The sequence below is a fragment of the Suncus etruscus genome, chromosome 2, assembly GCF_024139225.1.
Source record: "Suncus etruscus isolate mSunEtr1 chromosome 2, mSunEtr1.pri.cur, whole genome shotgun sequence".
NCBI lineage: Eukaryota > Metazoa > Chordata > Mammalia > Eulipotyphla > Soricidae > Suncus > Suncus etruscus.
The window spans coordinates 65,568,451-65,579,662 of NC_064849.1; the positions used below are offsets into that span (position 1 = coordinate 65,568,451).

At 45.7% G+C, this 11,212-nt stretch overlaps 1 protein-coding gene across 3 annotated transcripts in view; it reads right to left on the minus strand.

Moving 5' to 3' along the window:
• LOC126001132 (dehydrogenase/reductase SDR family member 2, mitochondrial-like) overlaps window positions 1-6,306 on the minus strand; it is a 230,772-nt gene extending 224,466 nt beyond the window's left edge. For all 3 annotated transcript variants that reach the window (XM_049768333.1, XM_049768332.1, XM_049768331.1), the window contains exons 1-2: window positions 6,008-6,306; window positions 69-234 (exon numbers count right to left, since the gene is read on the minus strand). In XM_049768333.1, the coding sequence (XP_049624290.1) occupies window positions 69-199 (131 nt within the window). In that variant the 5' untranslated portion in view covers window positions 200-234; window positions 6,008-6,306. The remainder of the gene's footprint in view (window positions 1-68; window positions 235-6,007) is intronic.
• Between the last annotated feature and the right edge of the window lie 4,906 nt (window positions 6,307-11,212).

Genomic DNA, 11,212 nt, shown 5'->3' on the forward strand with positions numbered 1-11,212 from the left:
CCTTGTTCCTGGGCCACTTGTAAAAGTTCTTCTACATGTCAGAGTCAAATGGAAATCAGGGCACTCACCCACTGGTGGAGCCTGTGACCACGGCCACACGATCAGCCAGGCAGCCCTTCGGGTTTCTCCAGCAGCTATTCCTCTGTACAGTGGCAGACAGGTACCGTTGGGCCCGGAACCAGGTCTCTGCTCGGAACATGGCCACCACGACTCTGTTTGCTCCTGAAATCTTCCCTAAGGAAAGAATCACTGAGCTGAGTCTGATCTACCATCCGACAAACAGGCCACAGCTGGAGGGGGGCCTGTGGAGGTAGTAGTTGGGGTGAATTTCAAACACCTCCCTATGAGAATTCAGTTTATGAAGCAGGCCAATTAGGATGTGAGTATTAGTACCACATTAGTACTAGGGTTATGTTCCTTTCATCTCATAAGCATGCCTGGAGTCCTTACAACAGCCTGTATGAATGTGGCAGCTGTGATCCATGGGTGAGCCCACCACCAGGGGGAGGATGTAAGCCTCCAACTGAAAGTATTCCAGTCGTTAATATGATGAAGCTTTTAGTTGAAGAAGAGTCAACTGAACTCGTTTGCTGCTGACAGAAGTACTAGTGGGATGTGTCAGCTTCTCCTGGCAAAGGGCATGGCAAGGGGGACCTGAGCACCTGCTCACAACAGCAGTCTTTGCAAGAGCCTTGAGCTGCAAACAATCACAAATGTCCACTAATAATAGACCAGAGTTGCATTTGTCTTATGGAATACTAGACAGCGATGAATATATATGAACTGTGGAGCCAGAGAGATAGCACAGCAGTAAGGCATGCAGCCAACCCGAGGATCCCATATAGTCCCCAGAGTTGCCATGCAGGTGGTGATGTTTGACAACTCAGAAAGGGATATGAGTTGTGTGTGGACTCTAAATAACTAAAGTAAAGGAATTGGCAAAAATCAACAAAACTAGCTCCTAAACCAGTGGTGAAAAGCATGGTGAATACTAGAGGAAGGGGTGGTGAGAAGGAAAAGGCAAATGAATCTTTCTTTTGTTGGTGGGATGGCACTAGAAAATTTTTGGTGGATTACAACATACACATAGTGTATGAATTCCCTAGTATTATAAACTGTATAAAGTCCCTAGCATTGTAAATCAGGGATAAGGCAATGAAAATGAGGGTAATAATATATATTAACCATATATTGTGGGTTGGGAGTCCAAACTATGCTAAGAGGTCTAGGGACCCATGACAGTGATTCTCAATGAAACAGCCATTTAGTGAAGGTTGCAGTGCTGATTGGACCTTGCAGTACCAAGGACCACCAGGACTGTACCCCTTGATGCTTGGAGATCCTTGTGGTACCATGGATCAAACCAGGATTGACCACATGTACTAACTATCCCCTAGATTGCCTCTCTGGCTTCATGTATACTTTATATATAATGTGTCACAAATTGAAAGTCGGAAAAGGAAAGATTCCCATCTTATGTATTTAGCATTTCAGAATTGCAAACTTCAATCTTCTCAGAAGCCAACCTCCCAGCATCTCAGCATTTTTCTCAGAGCCATTCTGCACAAAAGTCTTCTGCAAAAGAACTTCCTGCATGGAAACTCCCTTCACAGAGGACTCAAGTGATCACTAAGGACACTCAGGACTCGAGGATGCCTTTCCTACAGTTAGGCAGAACCTAATTGCAGAAGGACTGAAGGCTCAGGCTGCTGTGCTCCATAGTTGTGCCTCTGTGGGGAGTCTCTGGTGTGGGCTGACTGGCTGCAGACCCTTCCAGACTTTCTCTGGCCACTTCATCACCCAGGGACTTGTGGTTACTAAGCAACCTCTGCATTTCCTCCTGCATCTGCCCTCGTTCCTTAGCAACCCTACATAACCCAACTCTCTGGAGTAGGGCTTGGTTCCATCCATGCTAAGTGAAAGGGTGCTGCTTGGGGGTTGTGGAGAATCTCAGTTTAATATCAAATTGGACCAGTGACACAATGGAGGTTGAAGAAATGTTCTGCTTTGGCGAGGTCAGCTTCAGCTTCCAGTTTATATCTCTTCTAATACTATTTCCAAGATACTCATGTTTACCTCCCTCCCTCTTCCCACCCTCTCTCCCCACTGCTTTCTCCCTATATTGCTCTCTCTTGTTTGTTTGTTTGTTTTTGGGGGGGTACACCTGGTAATGCCCATGGTTTACTCCTGGCTCTGCACACAGGGATCACTTCTTGTGAGGTCAGGAGATCCTATGAAGTACCAAGGTTCCAACTCAGGTCAGCTGTATGCAAGGCAAATGCCTTACCTGCTCTATTAATGCACTAGTCCCTCTTTCCCCCATCTCTCTCTCCCCCATATCTCTCTCTCCCTCTCTCTCCCTCTCTCTCCCTCTCTCTCTCCTCTCTCTCTTTTCTCCTCTCTCCCCTCTCCCTCTCTTCTTCCTCTCCCTCTCCATCTCTTCTCCCTCTCCCTCTCTCTCCTCTCTTCTCTCTCTTCTCTTTCTCCTCTCTTCCCTCTCTCTCCTCTCTCCTCTCTCCTCTCTCTCCTCTCTCCTTCTCTTTCTCTCTTCTCTCTTTCTCTCTCCTCTCCTCTTTCTCTCTCTCCTCTCTCCCTCCTCCCTCCTCTCCATCCTCTCTCTCTTCTCTCCCTCCTCTCTCTCCTCCCTCCCTTCTCTCTCCTCCCTCCCTCCTCTCTCCTTCCTCTCTCTCTCCTCTCTCCTTCCTCTCTCCCTCCTCTCTCCCCTCTCTCCTTCCTCTCTCCCCTCTCTCCCTCCTCTCTCTTCCCGCTCTCCTTCTTTTTTCCCCTCTCTCCCTCCTCTCTCTCCCCTCTCTCTCCTTCTCTCTCCTCTCTCCTCTCTCTCTCCTCTCCTCTTTCTCTCTCTCCTCTCCTCTCTCTTTCTCTCTCTCCTCTCTCTCCTCTCAGTCTCCTCTCTCCTCTCTCTCTACCCTCTCTCTCTCTCTTCTCTCCTCTCTCTCTGCCCTCTCTCTCTCCTCTCTCTCCTCTCTCCCTCCTCTCTCCCCTCTCTCCCTCCTCTCTCTCCTCCCTCTCTCTCCCCTCTCTTTCTTCTCTCCCCTCTCCTCTCTCCCTTCTCTCCCCCTCTGCCCTCTCTCTCTCCTCTCTCTCCCCTCTCTCCCTCCTCTCTCCCTCCTCTCTCTCTCCCCTCTCTCCCTCCTCTCTCCCCCCCTCTCTCCCTCCTCTCTCTCCCCTCTCTCCTTCCTCTCTCTCTCCTCTCTCTCCCTCCTCTCTCCCCCCTCTCTCCCCTCTCTCTCCTCTCCCTCCTCTCTCTCTCCCCTCTCTCCCTCCTCTCTCTCCCCTTCTCTCTCCCCTCTCTCTCCTCTGTCTCCCCTCTCTCTCCCCTCCTTTCTCCTCTCTCCCTCCCCTCTCTCTCCCTTCTCTCCCTCTCCTCTCTCCCCTCTCCCCCTCCCCCCTTTCTCCCCTCTCTCCTTCCCCTCCTCTCTCCTTCCCCTCTCTCTCCTCTCTCCCTCCCCTCTCTCCCCCTACTCTCTCCCCCTTTCTCTCCCTCTCCTCTCTCCCTCCTCTCTCCCTCTCCTCTCTCCCTCCCCTCTCTCCCTCTCTTCCTTCTCCTCTCTCCCTCCCCTCTCTCTCCCCTCTCCCTCTACTCTCTCTCCTCTCTCTCTCCTCTCTCCCTCCCCTCTCCCTCCCCTCTCCCTCTACTCTCTCTCTCCTCTCTCCCCCTCCTCTCTCTCCTCTCTCCCCTTCTCTCTCCTCTCTCCTCTCTCTTCTCTCTCTTCTCTCTTCTCTCTTCTTTCTCTCTCTTCTCTCTCTTCTCTCTCTCTTCTCTTTCTCTCCTCTCTTTCTCTCTCTCTTTCTTTCTCCCTCTTTCTCCCTCTCTCTCTTCCTCTCTCTTCCTCTCTCTCTCCCTCTCTCTCTCTTCCTCCCCCCCTCTCTCCCTAACCCTTTTCCTAACCCTTCCACCTCCAACCTCTTTTCCTGTCCCCTCCACCCCTTTTTTTTCTTACTCTTCAAGGTCATCTTTATAGCCTTTAGATTCAAAGAGATAAATGGTTTTAACATCTGGTTGTCCTTCCTTCCCTAACAGCAACAACAGATTTCAGCACTGTTGTGTCTCTGAGGCAGTGGGAGGGGTGGTTGGGGTGTGAGGAGGGGGGGTTGCCACTCTACACAGATATGAATCAATCCCCAGGAGGACTGAGGAATCAGGTCTCCTTGGTGGGGAGAGAAGCAGCAAAAAGAAAACTCATGGTTTGTCAGAGCTGAACCTCACCTCCCCTTGCTGGACAACCTGGCTTATAAATCCAACTGGAGTGCTGAATGGCAGCTATCAGCAAGGCTGGCAGTTCTAACTTCGCTGTTTGGCCTGTTGGAGAACTGATCCATGCAACTGAGTTGATGGCGGCCGGGCAGATTGAAAGGGAGGGGTGTTAAGTACACCCCTGGGAGGGAGGTGGATACACTGGTGATGGGTGAACACAGGTCAATCAATAAAAATAAATTGCGGGCAGGTGCTTGGGCCACACCCAGCGATACACAGAGCATAAGGGATCACTTCTGGAGGTCTTGGGGAACTATATATATAGTGCCGGAGACTGAACCCAGGTCAAATGCCTGCAAGACATACTCCATTGATCCAACCCCCAAGTTTTTTTAAAAATTAGAGAAGAGAGGGAGTTTTGCCTGAAAGTTGTTCTGCTTGAAGACAAAGTAGCTCCAGCCAGTTGCTGGGAAAGAGAAAGAAGACCGAACTTCTGTATGCTGATACTCTTTCTATTCAAATCTTTTCCCAGGCCAGAGACGAGGCTTCCCAGCCCCTGGCAGTCTCCACAGCCGACAAAGGATGCCATAGCTACTCCCTCCTGCTGGTCATGAGATTAGGGGAAGGAGGCCTGACTGGTTGGTGGTCAGTCTGGCTATGTGGTGCATGAGGCTGAAGTGGGCTTTTCTCAGGGCCTTGTGGAGCTAGAGTCAAGCCCTACCATTTCAGCTGTCTACCCTGTTCTTTCTTTTTTTTTTTTTTTTTTAATATTTTAGACTTTTGTTTGTTTTCTTGGCCAGCCCCAGCAATGGTCAATGCTTACTCCTGGCTATAATTTAGAATCATCCCTGGTGGTGCTCAGGGGAAGATATAGGATGACAGGGATAAAACCTAGGTCAATCACACAGAGAAAGCATCCCTACATGCTTGACTATCTCTCTGGCTCCAAGATTTTAAATTTTTATTGTAGTTTAAGTAACATGGCTAGAGTAGTGTTAACATTTATAATTTTGTTATATAAAACTCATGGACCCTTAACCGCTACCAAAGTGCCCAAGTCCTTCCACTCCTGTTCCTGTAGACTGACTTTTATTTTTTCTTTCACTCTTCTCTACCAGAGGGCAAGGGTAGACCCTGTATACTTGGCATGGCCTCTGAACCTTGCACTGTCCCCTCAATTCTACCTTCAAAATCTAAACATGTAGCTGAACAGAGAGACAGTATGCACCCTCCACTTACCCCTAAAGGTGGATGTCTCGACTGGGGGCTAAGCATAAGAATAAAGGGGAAGAGAGGGGAGATCAAAATGGACTTGGGGACCAGCACTATAGCACAGTGGAAGAGCATTTGCCTTGCACATGGCCAACCTGGGACAGACCCAGATTCAATTCCCAGCATCCCATATGGTCTCCCAAGCATACCAGAAGTAAGTGATTTCTGAGTGCAGAGACAGGAGTAACCCTGAGCACAACCAACTATGGCCCAAAAGCCAAAAAAAGGGGAAAAAAGGAAAAAAAGATGGAATGACAGGATCAATGAAGACCAACAGAGAGATAAGGGAAATTTGTCAGAAACAGACGAGTCCACCCATTCCAGCTACTGCGTGTGGTCCCAAGTGAACAGCTGGAGTGAATGGTTGCTCCAAAAGCTTTGTGGTGTGAATTGAAAAAGAAACAAACATGGGGCTGTAAGCAGCCAGGACTAAGGAAGCCTCAGGAGTTGGGGACCCAAGCTGGAGGAATTGCATAGGTCATACCAATTCTGCTGGGCTGAGGAGCCTGCCCACCTTACCTGGTTTCACTCCTGGCTTCAGGCACAGGTGAGTTTCCTTCTTCACTGTGTCTGAAGTGAGCAGACAACAGGCTGGATGTTATGCCCTGCTGCTCCTTTCTGAAATAAAGCTGATTCCTGAAATTTATAGTCCTAGAACAGGGTAGGGGGTAATGACATCACCATAATCAGGCCAGGCTAGAGAGAGCAGGACAGGTCTGAGCAATGTCTAGAAGAATGCTGTGAATGCCAGGGGGCCAGAGCAACAGTCTAGTGGATAGGGTGCTTGTTTTGCAAGCAACTGACCTGGCTTTGATCTCCAGAAATGCCTAGAGCACTGTTAGGAGTGATTACTGATTGCAGAGCCAGGTGTAAGTCCTATGCACTGCTTGGATGTCTCCCCACAAACAATAAAGAATTCTGTTAGTGCTGTCTCAGAACCCCATCCTGTGTGTCTGTCCCTCAGGCCCCAGACTTGCCTCACACAGACAAAAACAAAAAAGCAAAAAACAAAACAAAACCACTACAGCAGGCTTCAAGCTTCATGCTGTGGAGAAGGAGGCAGGCAAGCAGCCCCCAGGCTTAGACAGTCATGAATACAAAGTCACAGGCACATTTCCAGTAGGGCCAGAAGTGCTCGGGCTCTGAACCAGGAAGAGAGGCCATTGCTGCTGCTCTGAGACTGGCCCTCATGGCACTGCACTGAGGCCCATCCCTGCTACACCCACCACCCACTCACACATCACTACATGCTGCCCAGGATAAATTCTTTGATGAGCACTTTGACCTTGCTAGACCCAAAATCAAAACAAACACCCAAGTATTAAAGGCAGCAGTCTCTGTCCCAGGCAAACTTACAGTCTAGTGGAAGAAAGAAACCAAATCAGCACTTAGACATTATGTCTAAATGAAAAGGGTAGAACATTTGACTGCAAAAGGCAATTTGGCACAGAGAGATACCATAGGAGTTAGTGTTAGTGTATATGACTGAATACAAATCAATTCCTGGAACCTTATATGCTTACAAGCATTATAGGGAATAGTTCATAGGTGTGGTTCTGGAGGCCCTTGAGCTTTGCTGGGGTGGTCTGAGTAATCTACTGCGTGCTTGGGCCCTCACATTCAACTACCAGAACTGTTGGCAGAAAATTCAAAGGGTGGTGCCCTGGATCTGCTGAGCACTACCTGAAACCCTCCCCAAAAATACAAAAGGTTTGAAGTCAGAAATGAGGGTTCAAAGAGTTGTAAAAAGCCATGTAGAGGGGCCGGGCAGTGGCGCTAGAGGTAAGGTGCCTGCCTTGCCTGCGCTAGCCTTGGACGGACCACGGTTCGATCCCCCGGTGTCCCATATGGTCCCCCAAGCCAGGAGCGACTTCTGAGTGCATAGCCAGGAGTAACCCCTGAGCATCACCGGGTGTGGCCCAAAAATCAAAAAAAAAAAAAAAAAGCCATGTAGAGGGGCTGGAGCAATAGCACAGTGGGTAGGCCATTTGCCTTGCATACAGCTGACCTGGTTTGATCCCCCACGTTCTATTTAGTCCTTTAAACCCTCCAGGAGTGATTCCTGAGCACAAAGCCAGGAAGTAACCCCTGGGTGTGACCAAAAAAACAAGTAAAAAACAAATAAATAAATAAATAAATAAAAAGTAGTCATTTTTTTTTTAAAAAAAAAACTTTTTTTTTGAGAACAATTTTTTTCACAGTTGTATTTCAGTGTCATAGTGACAGTAAATTAGTGTTGTTCTCACCACCTGTGTTGACCTCCCTCCACCATATGTTCCCAGAATGCATCATATACCTCCATCCTTAGCCCCCTCGACTGCTAATGTAACAGGACCATTTTGTGTATAGCCTGTTAGAGTTTGGGTCTCTTGATTCTACTGTCATTGACTTTGGTTTGGGTATTTAGGGCTGACCATTTTTTATTTTCACTCTATGCTCCTGAGACCACTATTTTTTTTCTTTTCTCAGTTTATAGGAAGACATATAAATGTGAGGCAGACCAAGATTATTCATGTTCTATGGTTCTGTAAAAAAAAAAAAAAAAAAAGATGGGGGGCATATCAAGAAGCTATAAATATAAATAAAAATTTTTAAATGGGGACAGATGTGGCAAGATTTGTTGTTGTCTTTTGTTTGTTTGTTTTGCATAGGTGCAATAAATGTTAGGGAAATTAGAAAGAAAATTTTTTGGCCTAAGAGATACAAGGTGTCTCTATCCTTGAAGCATACTGTCATGAGACAGATATAGGCTCTGGGCATGTTACTTATCAAACCCCCAGGTCTTTCTTTGCGGTCCCAGAAAAAGTTCTGCTCAGTGGCAGTTATCAAAGTCAGTCTTCTATAATTAGAGATCTTGGTTTTAGCACAGATCTAGGACAGAGGGGCTTCTGATTTCATCTCACTATTAGGTGGTTAAGTAGGGCAACCTGCCCTTAGTTCAAGTTGTTGCTGCTTCCTCATTGTCATTGAATCTACCCTGGTGCAAGTTGGTGCCAGAGCAGTATTAAGACCTCCCCAGGGGAAGTTTGATTCCTGGTGCTGGTGAGGGAACTGCTAGTTCTAAGACTGGGATCTGGGTATTAGGGTTGGACAGTCGATGTCCTATCTCATGAGGTCTAAGTCAAGTCCCCATGATGATTTTTCAGGGTGGAAGGCACCCCTGCATTATAAAACTCATGAGTTTTTACCCCTATTAAATAAGAACTTCTTTCTATACATAATATTTCCCTATTTTAGTGTGCCTATGCAGGAAAAAACTATGCCAGATTATATTATTGGTACATTTGGGGGGTGAAAAAAAAAAAAAACAAGCAATGCAATCTCTATGGCCTACTTTTGACCTGAGTTCTTATCCAAGCAAGACTTTTCTAATAGAATATATTGCTAAACAGAACCAATATAGTCTCCCCCAAAAATAAAAAAAAAGAAAAAGGGGGCTGGGGGACTACTTCTACATATAAAAATAAACACTAAGAATTCTAACTATTAAGGAAGTCAACATACAAAATAATATAGATATCTCCATTAAGTCTTTTGAAATAGACTAAGGGGGAGGGATAAGATCCAGGGCACTTTTTCATCTCACACTATGGTCTTGTGGAGTCTGAGAAATTATTTGTAGCAGTCAGGGTCCTCGAGTAGTATCCTCAAGCCTGGGATCCCTCTGGAGCTGAATCTGGTAGCAAACAATAGTCCACATTGAAGAGAAGTGGGAGAGAGAGGGCCGCATAGAATAAGTCAGCACAAGCAGTGGCTGCAGTTTCCTGGTATTGTGAGAGATGGGGGCTGAGAGGGTGTTCTTTCACTTTGAGATTCAGGTGGCAACTTACTGGGGCAGAGGGAAGGTCCTGCTTCTTGAGGAATTAAGAACTGAGGCTGGGGGCTGGAGAGATAGCACAGAGCCAATACAAGATAGACAGTGGTTTGATTCCCAGCATCCTATATGGTTCCCTCAGCCTGCTAGGAGTGGTTTCTGAGTGTAGAGCCAGGAGTAACCCCTGAGTGCTGCCAGGTGTGACCCAAAAACCAAAAATAATAAAACTGAGGGTAAAGAGGGTAAAATAGAGAGAATGGATCATGGTTGAGAGAGTGGAAGGATAGAAGAAGTTTTGTAGGGTGGTGAATGGGGGAAGGAGGGATAATATATAATAGGGGTTATATACAATATAAGCAGAGATTATGTACAATCCAGAAAGACAAACATTGAGGAGTCCACCACATAAACACTCACACCACTTATAAACAAACATTAGAGATCTATTCATAGGTTATAGTTGGAGGACTGACTCTTATGGGATTGGTCAGAGCACTGAACAAAAAAGGCCCGCACATTGGAGGGGAAAGATTTTTCAATTTCTAGACCCTTCATCGATGGTGGGAGTGAACTTTGCTAACTGAAGCTTTTGGGGTTATATTGTGCATAGAACATTTTAGGATGAACATAATGTTCAAGTCTAGAGTACTAAACAAGTCTAGAATACTTAACTAAATAGGGGTCTACCTCATGTAGTATCTATTATTCACCATGTCCTGTGCATCAAGGTTCCTTTCCTGAAAGGAAACTGCCAGCATGGTCATTATGATATAATAGTACCATAGCTTGAATTGAGAAAAAAGATAGAAGAAAAAATTTAAAAGATAATAGTATTTTCAAAAATATTCTCAATGAACGGGGTCTATAACAAAAGTCTATGGTGTACATTTGCCTAATTTGATTGTCTGTATGGACCTGAGTCAGAATAGAATATCCAATATCCAAATATACAGTCATCTAATATTTGACAAAGGAGCTAAGAATCTGAAATGTAACAAAGACAATCTCTTCAATAAATAGTCTTGGTGGAACAAATGGAAGTCAGACTAGAACATCCAGTGATATACTCTCCAAATATACAGTCAACTAATATTTGACAAAGGAGCTAAGAATCTGAAATGTAACAAAGACAAATCTCTTCAATAAATAGTGTTGGAACAACCTGTAAGAAATAAATACTGATCCATACCTCACATCTTACACAAAAGTCTACTCAAAATGGAGTAAAGACCTGAAAAATCAGACCCAAAATGATTAGATTCATTGAGGAAAAAGTAGGCAGAACACTCCAAGACTTATACCTCAAAGAAGTCTTGGATGATAGGATGTCAATGGCAAGAGCTATCACAGCAAACCTAAATAAACAGGACTATATCAAACTAAAAAGTTTATGTATGGCAAAAGAAACATGGGCTAAAACTAAATCACAAATAACAGATTGGGAAAAAAATTTTTCACTCAACACATCAGATAAATGTTTGAAATCTAGGATATACAAAGCACTCACAAAGGTTAGCTTCACAAAACCTTAAAAAACTTTTAAAAATGGGGATAAGAAATGAACAGACATTTCTCAGAGGAATACCAACAGATAGATGGCCAATGACACTTGAAACCAGTTTTACCATCACTCATCATTGGGGAAATCCAAATCAAGACAATAGTGAGGTACCATCTTACACCAATGAGGATGGGGTACAATCTCTGTTGGTGGGGATGCAGTAAGAAAGGAACTCTCATTCATTGCTGGTTAGAATGCTGCCTGGTCCAACCCAGGGGCCGGAGAGATAGCATGGAGGTAAGGCATTTGCCTTGCTTGCAGAAGAACAGTAGTTTGAATCCCAACATCCCATATGGTCTCCCGAGCCTTCCAGGAGCGATTTCTGAGCATAGAGCCAGGAGTAACCTGT